The following is a 26078-nucleotide window of genomic DNA, read 5'->3' on the forward strand; positions in this document are numbered from 1 at the left end:
TCAGGCCACTAAACCCAGATGCATTCTAGTTGTATGTTTATTCTAGGAAGTGTCTCTAACTGTTGCTCTAAAGAACTTTATTAAGCCTTAAGACCCTTGCAAATGGTCTTGCATTTTCATATTAGAAGCTGCTACTTTGGAGAATACCCATGGAACTGAAGAGGAAAGAATTAGTACTTTGCAACAGTGTTTGTTTAAATTCCTGATGAATTATACAAAATCTGCATGTTTATCAGAAGGCTTGCCATTTTAGTAAGACAGAACGATGGGAACAAACACATTTAGTGAAGACTCCCACGGAATGCAATTAATCTTCACTATGTTTGTACCAGAAGAAGAAAAACACTGCATAGCCCTTTCACAAATCCAAAGGAAAGACAGTTCTATGAAACCAAGATATCTTTTCTTTATCAGATAACTTTATAACATTGTTTTTCAAGTCACTTCTATTTTACAACATGCCATACCATTACATGTTTAGACTAAAGGTCATTTAGGCTGAAGGTAACGCTGCCTCTGAAACTATAAATGGGGCTTTTAGCTGAGAGTTTAAGCCAAGCTGCATTTCTGCCTTAAGTAATATTGATATTAGCTCTACTCCTCTTAGACAAAAGTATTCCTTCATTTAAATTATGCACACAGCCCTGTGTAAATTTGAAAATGCAAGTGTTTCAGCCACCACTTTCTAGTAGCATTCAAACAGAGATTACTATATACATTTTACTAGAACTTAATGGTGCATGTATTAATGTCAGAAGGTAAACTCGTCGCTCACAATATTTTTCTTAGAAGGAAAGAATAGAAAGCCCATCTCAGAACAAACAGAATAATTCAAAACTGCCAACTGCAGTAGCAAAATGTATGGAGAGTGTCAGCTTGCAGAAAATTGGTCTAAAGTCTCCATTCTTATCCAGGTTGCTTGTCTTACTAAAATTAACATGTCAGCAAATCCTTGGTTTTAATCCCACTCAAACAGTAAAAAGGAGATATATTTATTAGTCTTCAAGGTCCACGTTGAACCTAATGCCTCTAAATGTAGATATACTTAAAGGTAAGGGATGGAAACTTACATAATTTTTTAAAAATTCTTTCTTTGATATAGTTCTCTTTGCTTGCTATCTCAATGTGTTGACCGGAAAAACTCTCTTTGCATGTTATCTATAATGCAAAATCACTGAAAGAAAGAGACAATTTTCATAAAGCAAATAACAGGAAAAGCAATTATGCCAATATGCCAGAGTTAAGATACATTTCTATCATTCTTTAGAATACAAGAATACTGATTCTGCAAATAGAATATTCCAAGTCTTTCTTACACACACACACACACACACAAAGTTGTATCTGAAAAATAGATAAAATGGGCCATTTGCCACTGATTAATCTTATGCCTAAAATAAGGAAAAGAAGCCTCTAAGATATTGATACATAGTAGTCAAAAATCTAAGTCACCTATCTCATAATGGCAATAACAATTGCACAATGCTCAACTACTACCTTTGAGCATGTTTCAAAAAGCGTAACAGCTAAAAGGAAATGAGTTTTCTCTTCATCAGACCAACCACAGCAATTTGACATAAGAGTTATTATTAAGTCTATGCAGAAAACTATATAAAAAGCACAGTGGAATAACTTAATAACCCCCAGTTTGCAAGCGTGTTTGTCAGTTTTCAATTTAGGTATTACTGTGTTGCTCTGTGGAAAGCCTGGAAAGCAGGGAGTCAAATCTCATCAAAGAGAAAGCTCTTCAATGTGACACACTCAGAACGTTAGGTAATTTGCTAGGGTAAAAGGCTTCCACCCGGACTACCCACAATGGTTGGTGGAGGCAGGAATAATTTATGAAGCTGTATGAAAAACACACACTTTCATTTCTAGATTGGCTCCCTCTGTCCCTAGTGATATCAGGTATTGAATGTTGTCTAAGGTTGACTCCATGATTCTCCCCCCCCCAAACTGAATAAATATTCATGAGAATCAAAGTGGCAAAATAGATCATCATTAAACTTTTCTCTTCCAGGCATTGTATTAACGCACTTTTTAAGAACATGTTAACGAGTGACAGAATGCTTTTGCTTGCTCATGCTCTCTTTCTTTTGGTCCATAAAACATGACCCCTCTAAAACCCCTCAGGTCCTCCTTTTTTTTTTTTTTTTACAAAGTTTATTTTCATTTTTAAAAATACAATACTTTACATATATATACACACAAGGTTATTGCAGCTAACGTATACAAATCTGCGCCTATACCACTAATACAGTCCATTTCATTCCCCTCTCTTTTCTTTCACCCAATTATACCATAAATTCCAACATTTGTAATAATTTATTTGTTTATTTATTTATTCATTTGCACGTATTTATATGCCGCCCTTCTCCCAAAGGACTCAGGGCGGCGAACACAAGCAAAAACATACAATAAAAATCCGAATTAAAACCAGTTAAAATAAAATAATAATAAATAATAAAACCCAAGAATCTGAATCAGCCCATTTGTTGAAATAGCCAAGTCTTCAATAATCAGAATCAGCCCATTTGTTGAAATAGCCAAGTCTTCAATAATCAGAATCTTTTGGTTCCTAAGTAATTTCGTTAACCGGTCTGCCTCTGCGCAGGTCCTCATATTTAAAAGTTAAGGCATTTCTAAATCATGAGACCTTTGTAGCTTTTATAAACAGAAGTAAGTGATTTGCAATTATCTGTAAGTACTATCCATAGAGGACCAATATGATGTGGACTAGAGGACATAATTCAGGTCATATTAAAATGTTCTTTATGAATGCTGCATCCTGACAGCAAATGGGCTACTATTGCAATGCCAAATTTCCACAAACTTGTGTGTGTGTATACTGGTGCAGACTGTAATAATCACAAGTGTCCATTTAACCTAATCTTGCTTAGTGAAATTTAGGCTCCTGTGTATTCAGGAGATAGGGTCGTCTACATTTTATACAAGATTTCTCTTGTTCCCTTTTGCACACTTTCATGAAAAACAAAGGAACAAAGCTCAGATATTTGTACAAAATCAAATCCACATTGCTGCAATAAATAATGAATGTCACAGTGGGACTCATCAACTACAGCTGTAGTTCTGTTTGCCATTTCATTTTCTGTATTGATGTGGTATTGATGCTAATGCTATTTCCCGTTTGCAAATCATGCCTGTGCTGTTTTGGTAATCGGCAATTAGTAAAGTGTATCTCATGTTCTCTGACTGCAACACAAATCACGTCCCTTTAATCTCCAGAGTGTAGCGATGGAATTATTTCTACTTCTAATGCAAACTATTGTTCAGTTAGAGTAACCGAAGGAACAATTGGTGGCAGGTGAATTATTGATAAGTTCATTTGTAATGAATGCTACTCATCCAACTACATTTACTCTGAAGACAAACTACAGATGCAGATACAGATACAAATAGTCCCAATTATTAAATGGTAATGATATCTATTAGTACCAGCCTAAACATTATTGTCAGCAATTGAATATGATATACTATAATATAAGACATATCAAAGGCTCTAAACTATATATTTGACGAGTCAACCTTCCTGTATTTCAAATTAAAATCTAGATGCAATACAACTTTTACTTTAAAATATATATTTGTAATTCTGCTTCTCCTATTGGGGATTCCAGACGTTATTAAAGGTAGATGAAAGTTGAGGAATGATGATTCTAAGAACTTTGACAATAAACTACAGCCTGCATTACAGCCCAGTTCCTTAAAAACCTAGCAGCATTTAACAGAACAACAGAATTTAAAGGGATCTTGGATATCTTCTAGTCCAAACCCCTGTTCAAGCAGGAAATCATTTCAGACAAATGGTTGTTCAGTCTCTTCTTAAAAACCTCCAGTATTGGAACAGTGAAACCTTCTGGAGGCAAGTCTTTACACTGATTAACTGTTCTAGCTGTCAGGAATTTAGTTCTAGGTTCCTTTTCTCCTTCATTAGGTTCCATCCATTGCTTCTTTTCCTGCCCCCTCTTCTTTATGGCAGCTCCTTAGATATTGAAACATTTCTATCACGTCACCCCTAGTCTTTCTTTTCATTAAACTCCTGCAACTGTTCTTCATATGAACCGTCCTTCATATTTCTGATTCATGACAGATTTTGTTGAATGTTCTGACCAGTTCTGGAGAACCGGTAGCAGAAATTTTGAGTAGTTCGGAGAACTGGTAAATACCACCTCTGACTGGCCCTGCCCCCATCTATTCTCTGCCTCTCTAGTCCCAGCTGATTGGGAGGAAATGGGGATTTTGCAGTAATCTTCCCCTGGAATGGGGAGGGAATGGAGATTTTACAGTATCCTTTCCCTGCCATGCCCACCAAGCCATGCCCACCAAGCCACACCCACAGAACTGGTAGTAAAAAAATTTGAAACCCACCACTGGTTAGGTGGTATGTGTGTGTGAGAGAGAGAGGAGGTGGGGAGAGAGAGAAATTATTCCTGGCATAGATCCTCTGGCTAACTGAAATTATTGTCTTGCACTGCCCTAGCACTAAAGTGAATTACTCTCTGTTTGGTAATATACGTAACTATTTGTAGCTATTTGTTGTACACATTGAAATGAATAGGTTCTATTCCTTCATATCCATTGTTCAGCAATATTCCCCTCTCATTTGCAGTCAGCCATGGTACCTAGTTCATTGTTTTGGGCAAAGTAATATCCCATATCAAATTTGTGGGGGAAGAGAGCAAGCTATCACAGGATTAGCAGGCACCAGGCTTTGTTTGGTATGCCTCAGAGGAACATAACTGGTTCCAGATTTGAAACAAGGCTAGGGTTATATTGTTTATAAGGTAAATAATCATATGTACCAATCCGGGCATTAAAGTCCCCAGCTAGGAACATGTTCAATGAATTTTCTTCAACAAATTCTGTAGATGTGCCTATTAATTAACAATTAAGACATCTACAGGAAGTGACCATTCTTTCCTGGAACATTATTCTAAAAGTAGTGATAGATCTTTCTTGAATTATATTTCTAAGTATAACATTATTCTGTTACAGGAGACATAGTCCACTGGGGATGTAGAGCTTGACAATGCTACTGGGTTTAAGAAGGGGAGTCCAAATGGAAAATCATACATTTGTGTCTCAAATTGATTTAATCAGTGATGACTAAACTGACATCATCCAGCTTATTTGCTATGACTGTGCATTTCCAATTTAGATTTTACCATATTCGAATTACATTAATATTTATCTTTGTCCTCAGTCATTATAAAAATTAGTGAAGGAAAAATGGTACAAGTTTTTTGGAAATGCACATAACATTTTTACCGGATGTCAGTAACACTAGTGAATGGGAACGTACACTTAATAGCATGGAGAAACAGTGGAATTATAGCCATCTTATTCTGCTCTGAAACTGGAAAGCAGAAGCAAAGAAATTTGTCCCATCTTAAATTATTAGAACAGCAGAATAAATTAAATGACGTCTTTCACAAAGCCTTATGTGTACATTTAATAACCTACCACCAGAATCAAAACAAATGATATTTTTAGCAATAGATATTGTTGGACATTTGTTGTACACATTGAAATGAATAGGTTCTATTCCTTCATATCCATTGTTCAGCAATATTCCCCTCTCATTTGCAGTCAGCCATGGTACCTAGTTCATTGTTTTGGGCAAAGTAATATCCCATATCAAATTTGTGGGCATGGGAAAGCTGTTAAATCTGAAGCTCTTCCAATCTAAAAATTCAAGTTTAGATACAAGCCACTACAACTAGGAAAACAGCCTTTTAACACCTTTGGCTCTTACTTTGAGAAGCAATTAATCTATTTCCACATTCATTTTTTTTTTCATTGTACGGATGAGGCCTAGGTTCTTTGTTTTTGAGGATGAATTGAAGGTTTGGAAGAGTGAAATTAATAAAGTGTTGATATGCAAGAAGTGGTGTAAAATTATGTTATGTTTATGCAAACATAAAAGAATATCTGATGTGCAAGTCCCTTTACAATTAGAATAAAAATTGGTAGTGCCAATTATATTGCTGCAGTAGAATTCTTTTGTGCTTATCACACCTTAAACCTTATTTAGTTTCTCTACCTCAAAAGTCATCAACACAGAATTAGAAAAAATTATTTTGGACACCATTTTTAACATTTTTATTGATTGCTTGCATGCTGTAATAGGCTCTCTTGCTATACTTTGTATTATTTTCGCATGTGAACATTTTTGCTTTAGTTATATTTTCTGAGAGGGTCTTCCTTAAAACAATAAGCACAAGCATTTGTCAAAGAAGTACACTCCATTAGTTATAAAACAAGTATGAATTTTTATTGTAGCTGCTTAAATGTCATGAACAAATCATAACAATAAACACTGTTATCTTTAAATGTAGATACAGCAGATATGCATGTATACAGACACTTATAACATAAACATATAAGCAAATGGATTCTGCAGGTAAGAAAATTTATCTAGAAAAAAGTTCCTTTGAAACTTGTTTGGACCACAGCATACGGTTTTATGTGAAGCATTCATTGAACATATATTAATCAATGTAACTTGGAAAACAATCTTGCTAATAACCATATTTTAAATAATTCTGAAGATTTGCCGTTATTTTCTACAATCGTATCATGCATTTCTTGAGTAAATAATAAGATATCATCAGAATTATCTTCTGAGCTTAATGTAAGAATTTAACTTCATATTTAAACAATTCCTTTGCTTCTAAATGAAGTTTAAAAACATTGTTCTTAGAATGCTGGTAACGGACTACTATTATCTAGGAGAGTCCTGCAACAATAATTTAACTTCTTTTAAACCAAGCTGAACTTGTGACCAATTCTTTTTCCATTCTTTTCAGCGGGAATAAATTACCCCTCAATAATCATATTCCTAATGCTATAAAACTCTTCATCTTCCCATTTTTTTAGCAAATAAATTGTATTTGAGCTAAAAAGGAGAATAATACCGGAAAGAGAGAAGGAAAGCTAGATACCTTCTTCTTTTTTTCCGGACACCTAATTTCTAAGTATGGTTTTTAGACATTAAATATTAATTTATTAATGACAAAGGGAAATGGTATCACCCAAACAATGCAAATCCATTTCAACTCACATTGAAATACATCATAGTGATTTTCCAGTTTTTTATAGAAATTGCAAATAACGTCTCAAAAAACCCCAGAGAGTTTACCTATAGACCAAAAATCTTAAAAATTATGTGGTCAGGTATGGAAATCAGAGGTTAACAATGCCGGTTTGTGCATGTCTGTCTGAACAAAACTCCACTGGTCCTAATTTGCAAGAATGTGCTTTTATCATCAAAAGTCATATGGATATATAATATAAAGGCTGATTTTTTTCAAAACAGATTGTCCTTGAATTATTGAGTCAGTTTCATGATTTTGTTTGCACAGTATGGGTTATTGAACTGTTTTGTTTTTTTTTAAACAGCAATCTTTGACATGCTTATAGAGAACAGTTTCTTCCAAAAAAAATGGCAGGGGGTGGGATGAATACACATACATACACAGACTTCAGCCTTCCCACTGAAATCAAATGCAAAATTGATTTTAATGGAAGCATCTTTCAATCTTAATTATTTCGTTTCTGTTCTTTAGCTATGACTTTCCCTGTACCACGAAACAATGGACTACTAGCAATTATTTATTCTCAATTGCAACCATATGGCTTAAAAGCCTTATTCAGTTATTTTCAGTATATTTAACCTGGTAAAAGGATTTATATCCTTCAATATATAGTTCATACTTCCTGCTAAGCCAGGGAATTTTCTCACGGGTATCAGAGGCAACACAGAATAACTTCCTTTGTTTCTTCTACATCACTTTTAATTTTACAGACTCTCATCAGAACTGTAAACTAAATTATGCTTTGGGCATTACCTCGAGTAAATTTAGGATTACTTCTCACATGCGTTTGGCAAAGATATGTCAGAGTAATTAGACTCATTTGTACCTGATTTCTTGTTGACAAGAAATTGTGATAATCACAATTGTGATCAAGTTGTACACCTTGCAGTCCATCCACATTCAAAATGGCTTCCCAACATCGGTTATTCTGCATTACTGTTTGTCTATAGAAAAGAGGAAAATAAAAATGAATAAAGAGCTATCTCTTCTTCTGAGAGAACAAGTCTTGTCTGACACAATATGTTTTTAGATATGTTGCTAGTTACATAGAGTTTAGACAATAAAACTCTAATATATCCCCCAGCATAATTAACTATGATTTGAAATGTTTCACTGAATACTCAAATTCTGCTGTTATAGATGTATCTAAGAACTATGCTGAGATGAAGGAAAGGCACATAATTATTTTACATCTTGCATATTATAGCAGTTGAATATGCCAGTTCAATAGAGACAATCTGTTTTTCTCTTTAAGGTAAAAATAACCATCTGTGACAGGGTGGAATAACTTCCCAGCAAGTGCAGAGAAAAGGCAGCTGAAATCAAAACAAATATCCATTTTCTGTCAACTCATATTCAGCATGGTGTGTTTTGTTTTGGTTTTGTTTTGGTTTTTCTGCTTTGGTCTCACATGAATGTTTGGCAATCTCTTACTCTTTAGGTCTATTCCAGCACATTGAGGCATTTGCAACTCACAATAGCCTGCCAATTTTTTTTTATGATTTATATGTTTTCATATGGGCTGATCATAGATCTGGAGAAAAGATATGCAAGGGCACCAACTCAGCATTTATAGGAGATTGTTGTAATTTAACTCCTCAGTTAATTGAAAATGGTCTTTGCTATAATTTTTGAGGATATATTGAAGGAGATGAATATGATATCCATTCCTACTAAACACTGTTCTATATAATGATTGTTGCATGAATCATTTTCTTTTTAGTCTCTGAGAAACCTAGGTGATTTTATTTTTCCTGCTGCTAATATGAGTTATTATGACTTAACTATTAGATCTGTCAGCAAACAGCAGCTGCAGCTTTGTAGTTTTTCTCACTAGGGAATGTAGGGGTGAGAAAATATGTTAGTCAAAGATTACCAGGAAGTGGGGGGGGGAGTCTCTTCCTACAAGTAGAAAGCAGCTAGCATTGATCACATCATTCCCTCAGGGAAGTGTCCAGGAAGTGCAGAATTGGAAGACTATAGACCAGCTGTTTTGGAAACACACATTTTGTCTCCTCCTCCCCATTTTCTTTGTCTCACACATACAGACACACACAGCTTAGAATCACTTTCCATGTTACCTTTTTTCTATATGAAAAGCACTTTCTCAGTGGCAATCAAAATATTGCTTGTCTACATAGATAGTCTCATGACTCCATCTTCATGCCACACAATGCATGATTGTGAATTCATTGTACAGGATTAACTATATGTGAATGTATGAGGATCTGTATGCAGAAATAAAAACTGTTGATGTCGCATCAAATTGTGATAAGCATTAACAATTAAAAGTTACAGACAAATATTAATACCAAATCCTAGCTTTTTATGTTTTTCACTCTGTCTCAATTTTCAGGCAATCCTGTGGTCCTAGAAATACATTGCCAAATCATACTTCCCAGACTGGAAATGGGAGGATGCCCAAAATTCAATCACTTAATAGCTTGTACTTGATAAAATATTAGAAAGCTTGTAAAAAATTATCCTTTCAAACTGTCCATTCATATTTGTGCCCAGAAAATGTCAGCAGATAATCTATTTGAATTGTCTCAAGGACAGGATTTTTCTTGGCCCTAGGGGTAAATAGGTTTATAGATGCAGAAGCTTATGTGTGCAAAGTTGAATTGTATGCTTTTCAAACACTTCATAACTAAATGGTAATGGTATTTCATATACTATTAAGAATGAAATGCCATTAAAATTTGGTTCTCCTTTGAAAGAAATTTTCCGAGCACATTGTCTTTTACTGAACAGGTTGAAAATTACTTTTGCCTAGTTTTAATATAGGAACTGATTATCAACAGATTATTGCCGATATTAATAGTATATTACAACTACTCTGAACAATTTCATGTCACTTTCACATGAATATTTGGTGCAAGTTCAGATGTAGGCCCTGATCTATATGATCTCACAATGTCTGTAGCATTTAAAATCTGAACAGATTTATTTCTGGCTCAGCAGTGGCAAAAAAAAATAGTATTTTCTTTTGCTGTATTCTGAAATATAGAGTATTATAAGCAGTATGGTTCCCCATTGGAATTCTTGCCTTATTGTTGCTTCTGGCTTCAAAATTCAAGGCAACTATTATTCTTCTTCACCACCCCCAATAGAGCTTCCACTTATAATATAACTCTGATAAATGGGAATTGCTTGCAAAACCGAAATCACAGCCTGGAACTTTGCAATTGGCTAGTCTCCTGCTGAACAGGGCTGTGCAAAGCTTCAAAAGGGCACTTCACTTTGACTAAGGATTGATCAAAGTGTTTCTTGAAATCACCCAGATGAAAAGTCCCCAAGCTTATAAGCAATGGAGCTCCATAATAGTGGCTTTTGTTCATTCAGAAAAGCCACTTTCCTTGACTTTGCAACTAGTTAAGGCAGATCAACCTTGTTTGTTTTCTCTGAAATGTTGAGATGGAGTGAATAATATATGGAGCAAAAAACACCTGGTCAAAGAATAACATGTCCATTTCCCACACCCATATATCAAACAGAAAGGGAAAACACAACTCTTATCAATTTCACCCTTACAGGTAGGTCCCACTTACCAATCACTCATTAAGTGACTATTCAAAGTTGCCACAATGCTGAATGAGAGGTACATATGACCGGTCCTCAAAGTTCCAGCCATCTCAGTGCCCCTACAATTGATGTCTTGTCGGATCATCTGATTCTTCAATAATATATGTATTTTCATTGATAAGCTAACAGATCAGGAACAAATTGCTTTTTCAATGAGATCACTGCAGGAGAAGTATCTGGAAAGATTTGGAGATGATAGTAGAAATTAGAGTAGAAATCCCATGTGCTTCTCTTAAAATCATGTCCTCAACTGCATTATTGGCAAGTTTTATGATGATTAGAATTTACTTCTTGGCATACTTGTTCTAGAATATCATATTTAGCCGTTATCAAGTGGAAATCAAAAGCAGAGTTATTGAAATTAAATTCTCCAAGTAATTGTCAGGAAGAGCTTCCTATTTCAAAGTATTTTGAAATATTTCTATTTCAAAGTATTTTGAAATATTTACAAGGCAGATTTATTTATTTGATTTTTATCCTGCCGTTATTACTTTATAAGTACCCAAAGCAATGAACATACCTAATACTTCCTCCTTTTCCTAATCTTTCCTTCTCAACAACAACCTTGTGAGGTGGTTTGGGCTGAAATATTGCCTTATAATTTAAACTTTATTTCAACTTAAGTAATTCAAAGCTTTATTATGTCGATGTCTGTCATTTACATGTGTTTGTAAATGCAGAGTCAGCTGCCTCAAATTTTGGTTTAGGCCAGTGGTGGGATTCAGCCAGTTTGAACCACTTCGGGAGAACCGGTTGTTAACTTTCTGAGCAGTTTGGCAAACTGGTTGCTGGAAGAAATAATTAGGGTAGAGAACTGGTTGTTAAATTACTTGAATCCCACCACTGGTTTAGGAGAATATGCAATTTTTGTTTTTAGGTTATCCAGCTCTTGAATAAATCTTGGTAAATTGTTCCTGCATGTTTTTCATTTCATCACATAATGATTTCATGTTGCTGACCAAAATAATTCCATTCTAAAACCATCTTTGTAAATAGTTGCTATCTTTCCCCAAATAGACCCAATCTCTGCATATTTTGTCATGGTTCAATTCCCCCTCCTCCTTCCTAGTGTCCTAGCCTTGCAAGTACAAGGTCCACTTTTTTTCAGATCAACCAAGTGATTACAACAGAAATTGACCATCCAGCTTGTTCACCAAGCCTGATGTCATGGGCTAAGAGTAACATAGACAGTTTTAATGCCTATAGCAGGACTAGAATTTACAGGCTCCTGGTTTCCAGTGTGGTGACTTAATTAATCACAATATCAAATTGACTCTCATAGTTTGATTCCATTTCACAACATAATTTGCCACGATCACACTTCATAAAATTTCACATGGATTGCAACTGCATTGCTATGCATTGCTAAGCAAGAGAACAAACCATTTCTTGAAGTAGTTCCAAACTCAGTCTGTATCATATTAGGAGTCAGTTCAAACTTTTCCAGCTGAATATTGAGAATCTCAGCTGCAGAAGCAGCTTCATCTTGATATTTTTACCATAAGGACAAATGCTTCTTTGAAGGAACAATTGGGAACATCTTCATTTACTGAAGAGGATGAGGTTTTTTTTAATTTACTGTTTTCAAGGCAAAATTAAATCTCAAATTTTTTCTCTTAAAAAAATAATGCTCAAAGTAATGACTTTAAAAGAAAATAATGATATAACTCATTTGTTACTGTCAGATTCAATAAAATAATTCAAGAACAGAAGAGAAAGAACAGATAGGTCATTTAATCCTCCATGCTATTGAAAATATTTAAACTAAAATATTAAAAGAAAAAAAGAAAACAATCTACTATTATTTCTATGTCACATTAAATGGGAACAGACATAAAGATAAGCACATGATAGTTAGTACGTTAGGTATTAATGTTATAGTCACAGCAGAATTTGATAGAAACCATCAAAATAATAATTAAGAACAATTCCTAATTAAGGAAGTGTGTCCTTTGTGATTAACCACACAGAATCTGATTTTTTAAAACCTGGAAACAAACCTGAATTGTGAGCATTGTAGAATGGTACTTGTAGAATTATAGTCCATAAACAGTTCCCAAATTACGTTAGTGTCAGATCTAATTACAATTAGACAACAAATCTATCAACTGTCCCATTGGCATATGCAGCAAAAGAAATTCCTGGGATATTATTTTACCAAGAATATAACTTACCTGACAGATCCATAGAGGCACAGAAGTAGCGAAGCTAGCTCTGAGATTTTCACTTGAAAAACAGCATGGTTAATTTTCCCTTTCTCCATCCCCTCCCCCCCATTTCTGCCACCCTTTGTCCATTGTCTACCAATCCAACACATTCTTTTTATTTTGGGAAAACAGTCTGCACCTTTGGAAGGTTCCCATCACATGGCCTTGAAGTATCTGGGTCTTCCCAGGCTGTAAACGGCTCACATAAATTCCTCACCTTCATTCCAGGTCCCAATACATTCCAAGCATTCTCCTCCTTCCTCCCTTCATTCCTGTTGTCAAGTTGCAAGTAGAAGTGCGTTACAAGTCAGCCTTGACAAAATCATATTAGTTCCCCACAGTCAAGGGTTTCCTAATTTTAAATTTGAATGTAAATTATAGTTGGTTCAACAATGAAGGCTTGTTTTTGTCAAGAACATTGTCTCAAACATCAGACCAATCTACACTGCACTTATTCTTACTTGTCTATGTTATCATTAGAGAGTAAGTAGGATTAAAGGACATCTCATTTTGTCTTTATTGTTTCTTGTTGACAGAAAGTTGGGATGTTATTTCTAGTTTTGTATCATGCATTACATGTAAAAACTTCAATCATACGGGTAGCAATTTAGACATACACACACACACACACACACACACACACACACACACGTGAAAAACTAGTTACACAAAAGTTCCAGAATTGAGCATGAACAATTAGCACATTTTTTCCCAAATGAATAGCTCATTCTATCCAGTTTCATGGACTTATCAGTTTCAAAGCACCTGATTAATACAATTATGTCTCAAAGTATTTTGATGGTTCTTTATATGGATATTTGGCAGACTGATGGTGCTAATCAAATCTTCCATCAAGAACTGTCAACTGTGATAGAACTAAAGTTCTGGTTGGCTGGATAATCCTGTCAACTTGAAATTGGGAGAAGGAGAAATGTATGTTGAATGTCTGCCAAAAGTTAACACCAGAGAAAAACTGCAGTTAAATGTTGTGTTCCAGGGCCCAATTGCTTGTGCTTGGAGGTCTCAGTGTTTATCTCAAACATAGAAATTACTTATACCAAAACACCCATCTCCTAATTATTTCATCTCCCTCTCTTTCTCTCTCTCCAAAGAGCTCTCCCCCCCAAAAAAAGAAGCATTATTATTTCATTTTAGCTGAAAAGATAACTTCATTTGGGTCCAATGAAATCATCACGATGAAGTCATCAGTTTGGCATTTTAAATTTTTATTAAACTTTTTATTGCATCTTGATTGCATCTTCTAGCTGTAGAATGATCTCTAACAGATGTCTTCAATATAGTGGCTTAGAGAGACAGAACTTTTTAAATGCAGCAACATTTCTATGTAGCCACAGAAGCTTCTCCTTCAGTATTGGCAATCCCACTAAGTGTTCATTAAATTTAATGGATGCTTTAGAGTGAATGAGTACTTTTAGGGTCAGGATCATTGCCTTCTCCATGTAAAGAACTTAATTTGAGGTAAAATTATTAATTACTTGTCTTCTTGTCTTCATATCTTCTTACATTGTGAACTTACATATTTACCATAACAATCAAGTCCTACATGCCAATCTTCGTGCACTAAATCACAAAGAGAAATTTCTCCTTGACGGTAATATAATGCATGTATATGTAGATAGTCCTTGTCTTACAACCACAATTGGGGACATAATTTTTGTTGCTAAGCAAGGCAGTTGTTAAGTGAGTTGCAGCCAATTTTACTTTTTTTGCTATGGTTGAATCAATGATTGATTCAATTAATTAAGGGAATCAAATCATGCAAACATTAAATGAATACACCTTCCCCATTGACTTTGCTTTGAAACAGGTTTCAAAAACCTAAAGATCAGATTACATTTTGTTTTGTTTTCGCAATGAAAGTTTGAGGTTATTATCTCCCTTCTGGTTTTCAATGATTTGTTCCAAGACAAAATGGTTATTTCTTTATGACATTGTAATCAAATCTGTGGGTTTACTCCTTCTTTGGGGAGGAAGGGGGGGAGTTTTATCACACAATATGAAAATTGTATTTCTTTATTCTCATACATCAGTGAAAACCTTAAAAAATTTTGGCAGCATTTGTTACAATGCCACCTCAGATGAGATTTATTATTCAGTCTCTGTATCAAATAAATCAGGTTTGTGTTATGACATAGCTATAGAAAATATAAAACTGTAAATAATCTGTAAACTCTTTGCATCACTCCTTGAAAACAATTCAGGCTATCTGGTTAACTACTGATTATGTTCATTTTGGTTACTGCAACAATGTCTGAACAGAACAAAACTCTCTACAACTGGGAGGTATCTAGCTACCCAGAACGGCTGTATCAGTGAGATGGGTAGCATGGAAATTTAATAAAATTCCAGGTATTACAAGAAATGTGCAAGACACATTTCTTGTAATACAAAATGTGTTTTAGCATGTAATTTTCAATGGTAGTTATATTTATATGCTGCTACATTTTCATTTATGTGCAATAATATGCCCATTTTCATTTATATGCAATAAAATGCATGACCATAGAGACCATACACTAAATAATAATAAATAAATGTACATTTTGTTGTTAGAAAAATTCAGAAAAGTTATACTTTTTAAAGTCCCCCATACAAGCAGAACTAAATCAATCTCACTTGATGTCATGTTTGTAGCTTCCTATGGATCTCACAAAAACACAAGTTTGGCAGAGAACAGATACACCCTCCTCTGCTGAATAATCAAATTGTTTTGTAGACAGAAATGTTAGGCAGAGGATTGGGTGAGAAGTGGAGTTGCTAAGAGATATGTGCATTTTCAGCCCTATAGACTGTCCTATTCCATGGACCTTCTATTTTGTTCCAATCTTGGTGGTCATTTGTTTACTAGACAGACAGAGATGCCCTCAAGTTGAACTTGATTCCTGATAATCCTCCAGTTTTCTTGGCAACAATATGGAAGTGGTTTTTCACTGTTTTCTTGTTCTTCTTTTCTCACATTAAAGTGCTAAACAGCCAAATCCTGCTTAGTTTCTGAGATCAGACAAGATGTGCCAGCTGCTAACACCTCTTGAGGTTCATTCACAAAATATCACAAGTATTTTGATAGATAAGTGTCATGTCTCAAATGTAGAAACGTATCAAAATCTTTTGATATGGTTCTTTCTGTATAACTCTGTAATCAACTGTGTTTATATTGTCAAATTATTGCCACATTGTGTTTTCTCTATAATTTGCTTCATTAACAGCCCTATCACAGATTTTTCATCCTTATACAGGTTTTAAAATGTTATTTTAGGCTATTTTATTCCATAGCTATGCTACTCTGAGAAGAATTCTATGGATGTCTGTATTTTGATTTTTTAATAGTTTTTTAAAATAACTGTTGGAATAATTTTCAGCAGGATCCAAAGAGAAGAACTTGATTTTTCATATGAACATAATTTATTTGGAAGCCCTTCAAGAACTGCCATTTCTGCAGTTCTTGGTGCAGGCATTGGTGTAAACTGAGATAAATCCAGAAAATGAGAAAATGAGAAGAGGATCTAGGGAAGAGTGTTTGCTTTTCGGCAGTTTTTGTTGCATTTTTCTGTTTTTAATTTTGTAAGACATCCAGAATTGTAGCACATAAAATGGGCAGACCAGTAAGTCTTATAAATAAACAAATTGGTACAGTACCATCTTAGCGATTCATGCAACATTTGCTCAAAAATATGTATCATAATTTTATACTTTAAGAAAAGCACCATGAAGAACAGCTGAAATAAAAAGTGTTAATAAACATAAAATCAATTTATTATATGAATTTGTTAAATAATGAATAAATAAGAGAGATTAATCTGTATTTCTTTACAATGAAAATTTACTGTCAGTCTGGGCTTTTATATATTTTATATATATATAGGAAAGTAAAATTTATGGGTGTACAAATGAAAACATGCAGTGATATAGAGCAGAAATTTCTGGAGTTTTCCAGACCTGTGCTGCATTTACTATTTTTCCTTAGCTTCTATATGCATACCAAGACATGTGTATCTGTTTATTAGATTCTTTTTAATTCACTGTTGCCATATGTTGGCTAAAACAATAAACTGGCAGAGAAAAAGAGTCTTGGATCTGTTCTGTTTCTATTCTAAAGGCAAAAATTTATCAACAATTAACAGAAGAAACCCATAAACCATGCGTATTAATCGCACATACTATTGCATTAATACATATCAATTGACTAGCTCAACCAAATCTTCATCAGAGAGAAATTCATTAGGACACCAGACTTGTTTAATGGATTTTACAGGCATGGCAGTTTGAGGGTTCTATAATTGCTACTTTCATTCTAAGAAGCAGACTCTTTCATTTTTCCCATTTGTCTGTTCCAGCCACATTTGAAAATGATTAGTAGTGGTCATGATGTCAAGATAATGCATCATTTGGAAATAGGTTGGGGCTATTTAAAAACTGTTCATTCAAGGGTTTGGAGAGATCTTTGTTTGGAGGCATAGAACCAAAAGTGATAAAAATGAAATAACAGCAGTGCAGCATCTATTGTGATACCACATCACTACTGCAGCATGCAACATCTCATCACTGAGGCTACCTTTCACTGGCCTGCCTTAAATAATACTTGGAAAGAACACAGAGTTTTAAATATTTACTTTGACAAAAAGTAAGCATTAAAATGCACATTGAAATCCTATTTGGACAAGATCTGCTTGAATTATTAGTTTAATATAGAAATAGAATTAGCATAGGGATAAAAACAGATGAAAAGTGAACTGAACTGAAAATCGATTCACTCCTTGTAAAATCCACCTAGTTTTCTTCTTCTTCTGTTGGAGAGAGTTGCCTCCATTTGTTTTCAGAGTCCTACTAAATTCATGCTTTCCATTGGGGCAGCATTATAGTTCATTATTGCATTTCAAGTTATTTATAACTATAGCCTAGGGAGCATCTGAGAACCACTATTACATTCTCTCAGGTATTTGTTCCTAATAGGTTTGATATTTAAGAGGAGTCTGTTTTGCACTTTTCTGTCTTTTTGTGTCTATGTATGTGTCTTGGGAATAATTCCCAGGAAAGATAAGTAAAACACTGCAATCCTGCTAAGCTTAGATTTTAGCAATGAAAAGATAGCTTTATACAATAACAGTACTTTATCAAACAACATGTATTTAATTTTTAAACAGAGATTTACAAAATGCCCTGTTGGCACATCTAACCTATCTTTTAATTGCCAGCAGGCCATAAAAGAAATTGCTGTGAAACTACAGCGAAAGAGAAAACTAACATTGGGAGGCTTTCCCTAGGAAGGTTAAAAGCAGATTTTCCTGATGTATTATTTAATGCTGTTATATAGTGCATTAAGCAGCATTGTAGTACTGAAGGAAAAGCTGTTAAAATGCCAACACGCCTACATTTTCTTCTCTCTTCTTTCAGATAGAATTCAGTTTTACTTTAGATGTTTGCTTAAGTCAATACCAGAAGAATAAATGAATTAATAGTTCCCATCCTGGCCAATTTAGAGCAGCAAATTAAGTTACAACCCTGGATATGGTCAAGTGAAAGAGAAGAATAGATTTAACTTTGTGAAGTCTTTATTTAATCTGCAGGCTCTAGAGAGCTGAAGTCAGCAGGCTAGGATGATATAAAAGGATGGAGAAATAGTGCCTTTGCCACAGCTGACAGCATGACAGTGATGGAAAGAAAGGCCAGGTGCTTTCAGAAAAATACCTATTCCCATGATTTATTTTTAAGCCTTTCCTCTGTTTTCAAGTTTCTGGTGTAAGTGCTAATGTTTATGCAATCAAAATATAAACATTCATAAAAGATGGCTATAGCTAGCACAGGTCTGTGAGGGAGGGAGGACTGCTGAAATGGTCCAGGGAGAATTTGGTGGTCTCTAGATGCTGTCTGTTGTAGATAACAATAGAAATGGGAGTGACAGCTAAAAGATTTCATGACTTGCTGACTCAGAAATTAAACATTATAATGTTTATTATAATGAGAAATGATATACAAATACTTTGGATAATAACAAAGCTGTTTATATTATTCACACAATAATATTTTAGAATGTTAAAAAATCTATTAAAATAGGCCTATCAGGCCTGGACTGCCAAAATCCACAATAGATTACAGGAAAAAAAAAATAATAAATTAGAAAAATCTTGAGTTTTGTAGCCCTGTATTACACAACAATCTGCCGGCTACGTCCCCAAGGAATCAAGAAGGTTGGTACAATTGGAAAATTTAATTTCACATGACCTGGGCCCATTTAAGTAATTTATGATTATAAGACTCTCCATCTTTTTTTTTAGTATTATTTGCACCCATAAATATTTATTCCCTCTATTTTTTCCTTTTGAATAAAGTCCATTATCAGGGCAAGGAATTATGCCTGGAACTTCATTATAGTTAAAAAAAAAAAAGAAAGAAACAGGTCTGATACAATCTGGTTCTCTTACATAGTTATTATGTATACTACCCAGAAGCCAATTGTCTTACCAAATAAAGGTTGATGTTATGAAAAAGCTCAGAGAAACTCTGAATATTGCCCAGTCGATTGTCCATTGCCAGTATCAGAGTGCAAGTGGTTTTGCCCAAAATGGCATAACCTGTAGTTTTTTCCCTCAATCCTCTTCCTATAAACTATGGTAATTAACTGTGGTCTTGAAACTAAGTGGTTGAGTGTTTATGCAATTATCAATCTCTGGTTCTCAGCTTATTTCTTACAAAATCCTCCCCCCCTAGAAGTACTGAATTATTCCTGTCTTGCTTCCAGTTTATTTCCTTTCTTTCATCTCTATTTCTTTCCTTTAAACTGATTTACACTATTTCTGAATTGTACACCATGTCTAAATGCAGTGAGGGTTGTGTTTTTTCTTTTTTTTTCTTTCCTTCTTTCCTTCCTTCCTTCCTTCCCTCCTTCCTTTCTTCCTCATTCAGCAGCAATCTCCATCTGTTCAAAACTGTCCTCCTTTTTGTGTGATACAGTCTCTCTCTTCACTCATATAATTTCTTTTTGTCCCACCTCCCCTTCACAGCATCCAGAACTACTGACAAGTGCTAAAACTCCATTGAACAGCTGGTTCAAAAGTTTTGGTTTGCAAGGAAAATGCAAATGGAATGATCAAAGGAGAAGGATATGTGTATTTCCTTGAAGCATCCCTAAGAACATTATGTATCCAGATGGTCTTTCAAATGAATCTAATATTTAAGCTTTCTGAATGTCTAGAATGTACTCTGCCTCAAAACTTCCCCATTTCCCACTGAAATAGGAAGAGGTGACAGAACAATGGTACACAAAGAGCAAGAGTGCATTCTTATACTGGAAAGAAATGGTGGAAAACACAGTGTATCCTTAGTGTGGCTGGAAGTTGCAATAAAAAAGCTACAAGGTTGGCTTGTCAGAGGGAATCTAGCTTCTCAGAAAGGCAGGAGGAAGGGACACATCCTGTAGAAATCCAGACATGATCTCTAACTACTATAGGAGACATAATTAGGTGATAATTGTTAGAGAAGCTGTAAAAAGTCTTGAGTGTTCCAATTTTATTTTGGGTAGAAGTGGAGCTGCTGTTATTCTTGGAGAAACAGGATATTTTCAGAGTGGGAACCATAGAGGTATTTTTCAGGAGCCACAAAGAATAGTCATGTTCTCTTTTCTTGCACACATTCCTGAAGAGTCTCCTTAATGACCACTCTCTCTCTCTCTCTCTCTCTCTATATATATATATATATATATATATATTTGTTTTCTGAGGTTTTCGCGGGTGTTTGTATGTAGGTCTTTGGTTATTCGGGTTTTCTCCCGCGTAAAATTGGAGGTTTCTTGGCGACGTTTCGACGAAGTCTCATTCGTCATCTTCAGGCTGGTGTTCTCGGCTTCGTGCTTCCAGGAGCAATGTGAGATCGCAGCTGTCTCTTCCTTTTAACTGCTAGTGGGGCTGTGAGCTGATTGGGTGGGAACTTGGCTGTGTTCTGATTGGGTGGAGGTGTGTTCTGATTGGTTAGGGGCTTGGCTGTGCTCTGATTGGCTGGGGGGTTGGTTGTGCTCTGATTGGCTGGGGGTGTGTTCTGTTTGGGTGGGGGCTTGGTTGTGCTCAGCTTAGTCTGAGTTGCAGGGGGATTTGAGCTGGTGAGCTGCGTTGTTGTTGTTTGGCTTCGTGTTTGTGGCCGTGCGAGCTCTTCATGGTGGGTGTCAGTCTGCTTCATGTATGGATTGGAGGGGTTTAAAGTGGTTAGTGATGCAGCTGCGGTCTGGCTTCTGGTCCTTGGTCGTGACTCATTATCAGTGTGGGTTTGAGTCGGCTTTCTGCGTGGATGTGTGGTGGTGACATCCTGTGTGGCTCTCGTGAGTGTGGGTCTGGTGTCATTCGTCGTGTTAGGGACTCGTTTGTCAATAAGGGCGGGTTTCCAAATGGCTGGTAGGCGGGAGGTATCGTCTCGTTTGTTCATGCTGTGTGGGCGTTTTTCTATCTCGATGGCTTCTCTGATTATTCTGTTGTTAAAGTGTTCAGTTTTGGCGATAGTTCTGGTCTTTTTAAAGTCAATATCATGTCCTGTGGCTTTAAGGTGTTGGACCAGGGAAGAAGTTGGTTCCTCTTTTCTGACTGAGTTCTTGTGTTCTTCTATGCGTGCACTTATTCGTCTGTTGGTTTGTCCGATGTATGTGGTGGGGCAGGCGGTGCATGGGATTTCATATACTCCTTGATTTTCTAACTCAATTTTGTCTTTGGGGTTCCTTAGGATGGTGGATATTTTTCGGTTTGTGCAGAATGCTGTCTTGATGTTATGTTTGTGGAGGATTTTGCTTATTCTGTCTGTGGTGCCTTTTATGTATGGGAGGAGGGCTTTGCCGTTTTCTTGTTCTCTGTCTTCGATTTTAGTGGGGGTTTCTTTTTGGATTAGGTTGGTGATCTTACATCCAATGGATTCCAAAGAAATAAGATCACCAACCTAATCCAAAAAGAAACCCCCACTAAAATCGAAGACAGAGAACAAGAAAACGGCAAAGCCCTCCTCCCATACATAAAAGGCACCACAGACAGAATAAGCAAAATCCTCCACAAACATAACATCAAGACAGCATTCTGCACAAACCGAAAAATATCCACCATCCTAAGGAACCCCAAAGACAAAATTGAGTTAGAAAATCAAGGAGTATATGAAATCCCATGCACCGCCTGCCCCACCACATACATCGGACAAACCAACAGACGAATAAGTGCACGCATAGAAGAACACAAGAACTCAGTCAGAAAAGAGGAACCAACTTCTTCCCTGGTCCAACACCTTAAAGCCACAGGACATGATATTGACTTTAAAAAGACCAGAACTATCGCCAAAACTGAACACTTTAACAACAGAATAATCAGAGAAGCCATCGAGATAGAAAAACGCCCACACAGCATGAACAAACGAGACGATACCTCCCGCCTACCAGCCATTTGGAAACCCGCCCTTATTGACAAACGAGTCCCTAACACGACAAATGACACCAGACCCACACTCACGAGAGCCACACAGGATGTCACCACCACACATCCACGCAGAAAGCAGACTCAAACCCACACTGATAATGAGCCACGACCAAGGACCAGAAGCCAGACCGCAGCTGCATCACTAACCACTTTAAACCCCTCCAATCCATACATGAAGCAGACTGACACCCACCATGAAGAGCTCGCACGGCCACAAACACGAAGCCAAACAACAACAACGCAGCTCACCAGCTCAAATCCCCCTGCAACTCAGACTAAGCTGAGCACAACCAAGCCCCCACCCAAACAGAACACACCCCCAGCCAATCAGAGCACAACCAACCCCCCAGCCAATCAGAGCACAGCCAAGCCCCTAACCAATCAGAACACACCTCCACCCAATCAGAACACAGCCAAGTTCCCACCCAATCAGCTCACACCCTCACTAGCAGTTAAAAGGAAGAGACAGCTGCGATCTCACATTGCTCCTGGAAGCACGAAGCCGAGAACACCAGCCTGAAGATGACGAATGAGACTTTGTCGAAACGTCGTCAAGAAACCTCCAATTTTACGCGGGAGAAAACCCGAATAACCAAAGACATATATATATATATATATATATATATATATATATATATATATATATATATATATATATATATAGTTATTCGGGTCTTCTCCCACGTAAAATTGGAAGTGTCTTGGCGACGTTTCGACGAAGTCTCATTCGTCATCTTCAGGCTGGTGTTCTCGGCTTCGTGCTTTGCTCACGGAAGCACGAAGCCGAGAACACCAGCCTGAAGATGACGAATGAGACTTCGTCGAAACGTCACCAAGACACTTCCAATTTTACGTGGGAGAAGACCCGAATAACCAAAGACCTACATATATATATATATATATATATATATATATATATATATATATATATATATATATATATATATATTCCATTCTACAACACCACTGAATTCCTCTGTCTTTGCATGCAATAGTCTCTCTCCCTCTTTCTGAGCTAGACGTGCAAATTATTTCTCTTTGCTTTTTTCTCTGTTTGCTTTCCAGACCATGATTCACCTTAACTGAATTCAATGGGTCACCTCCTCATGGGGGAAAGTTCTAGTTTTTTTTTGTCTGCTTTCAGCCTTATACCCATACCCATCCTTCTCCCCAAGCAAGACAATGTCTCATAGGGGGAAACCTTTAGTTTTTGCTTCCATCCTGCAATTAACTGTTTAGCATTTTAACATTTTAAACTTTCCTGACTTACTCAACTTTACTGCAATCATGAGTTGCAGTGGTAGCAGTAATTCACGCACTAGTAATCTCAACAGTGGAATTTAGTGATGTGGTCCAGATCATCTCACTTTGAGTTTCGCTAATGAGAAAATGCTGGACTGGGAAATTGCACAATCTAGCAGGAGTTTATATTCATATAATTCTATTGGCTTCTTTCATATCAAGCAATCAAATTCACAATGTTTGTCATGACATAGAAAGCCAGCCATATCTTAAGATATGAATACTTGTTGGAATATTTTTTCCCTTGTGTATTTGTTAGAGGGCTCAGATCTGCTGCTAGTCTCTTATTATGGTGCTACACAGTTACACAAATTAGCTTATGCAACTAACTCAGAGAGGATAGGTTAAATATTAACATAAACTTAAAATCTATTTGTTCAATGAAACCTCTGTTTTAATTCTACTGATGTTTTCTATATTTCTGCTACCTTATATTTTTGTTGTTGTTTTAGGAATTCAGCATCTGTCAAGGCAAAGGAACAGAATCTGGTTCCCATCCCATTCCTGCCTCCTTTATCATCTAACCATCTCCAAGACTGCCATTTTCATTTATTTTCATGCCCTTGCCCTATTTTGATTTTCCGAGCAATATGACTTGCTTTCTGCTGTCCAGTTTGTCTTAGATTTCTTCTGCTCACTTCTTTTCCATCGGTCAAACTTTTTTATACTCTTCTCTTTTTTCCTTTACTTTTTCCTTTGTTCTTAGAGTCCTTCTTTTATTGCCTCTTCCCATTTTGCTTTTTGTGTTCACTCCTTTTAAGTCCTCTTTCTAATTAGATGAATGAACATTGTATTAATATATTTTTATGATTTCTGAATGTTTTCCGCACTGAGGAGCTTTCACTCTAAGATTATCATGGGACAAAGGGCTTCCAACCTCTGGCAATTTCTCATGATACATAGAAACCTTATTTAATAACATATCAAGCAATAGTTAGTGATGTGAAGATTTGTCTCAGGCAAAGGGATGAATGGCTTGCTAAAGTCATATTTCCAAAGTGGCTTTGATAGAAAATACGTTTGCTTTAATTTAGCTTACATAAAATTAATTTTAATATTATTATTTATCATCTTAATGTTAAATAATCAGCTAAAGAGCTATTTGTTACTAAATGCAACACTGAAAGAATAACAATATTAACAATAACGTATGGTCTATGGTGATGACATGATGTCAGAAAAATAGTTGGGAGCATCCAATTTGATGATTTAGGGAGTTTAAAAGACCAAAGTTTAGGGTAACAATAAGGAAAAAAATGGCCCAATTGGACGATTTTTTTAAAAATAGATAACATTTATTTGATTTTATTCTTTTGAGTAAAAATGCCCTTCAATCAGTTGCATTGGAGTTCAGTGAAATCAAATCCCATTATTACTGAAATGTTACAAATCATTATTACAAATATGTTACAAACTCAAATGCCAACGTGACTGTTCCATTAATTTTAGCTAATTATATTATTAGGCCAATGATTAAACTATTGATATGTATTCTTCAAAACTAATCTATCAGGCATAAAATATAGGTGGATTCTATTTTATTTTTTCTGACTCACAGGACAGATAGTGTGGGGTTTTTTCTACAATTTATGTACAGATTTCACACTCCAATTTCTTTCATAACAGAAAGACATTATGGATTCAATAAAATTTACTATCAAATTACTAACAATCTTAGACCTGAGCCTGCTTATAAATTGAATTAAATTATTGAGAGTACCTAAACAGCAAATTATACTGCAGGTCTTATTTTCAGAAGTAAAACTATTGGAATAATAAATATCATCATTTTTTTAAATTGACATGGTTTGCCAAATGAGTAACATTTGCTTTCTTTGTGTTTCTTTTCAGATGTTTTTAGTGTGAAATCAGGAGACAGAAATGAAACCATACTAATAATGGAAAAGACGGACACCACATCCACAACCACAATAAAAACATTTTCCATTTATAAAGGGGACAGAAATCTGGGTACTCAAGCATCAATGTCTTGGTTCTTTAAAATTACCAGCCTTGCAGTTTGGTGGCATTTTGTGTCATAGCTGTATTACACTGCAGTAACTATGCAATTTCTGTGCACCATCATATATACCTTCAGCCTTATCCAAGTGAAAGCAAACTTAAATTGGTTTCTAAATTCTATGCTCTAATATTATGTGGTATGTTAGTTTAAGTGCTAAGTATTAGTCTGGGACTGGCTACCAGCAAGCATCAATTTGTACACATTGTCTCCACTGTCTGGAGGTTTTTGGGGTTGGTTGGTTTCTTTGTTTTGGTAACATCTCAACTACTCAAAATGGAAAAAGGATGAAGACAGAAGATTTAAGTAGGTTAAGTTATTGTGATAGGTACAGTTAAGAATGTCATAAAGTTATACATTAATATGTTGGCATTTTTTCTCTTTTACTTGT

The 26078-nt window shown here is 35.7% G+C and overlaps 1 protein-coding gene across 1 annotated transcript in view; it reads left to right on the forward strand.

The window, feature by feature from the left end:
• The window catches only part of LOC139318236 (glypican-5-like), a 318571-nt gene extending 292862 nt beyond the window's left edge, over positions 1-25709 (forward strand). Inside the window, exon 9 of the mRNA XM_070945581.1 lies at positions 25519-25709. Within this exon, the coding sequence (XP_070801682.1) occupies positions 25519-25709 (191 nt within the window). The remainder of the gene's footprint in view (positions 1-25518) is intronic.
• Positions 25710-26078: the final 369 nt, after the last annotated feature.

Source organism: Pituophis catenifer, unplaced genomic scaffold, assembly GCF_029215685.1.
Source record: "Pituophis catenifer annectens isolate HBS135680 unplaced genomic scaffold, rPitCat1.0.hap2 SCAF_6, whole genome shotgun sequence".
Lineage (NCBI taxonomy): Eukaryota > Metazoa > Chordata > Lepidosauria > Squamata > Colubridae > Pituophis > Pituophis catenifer.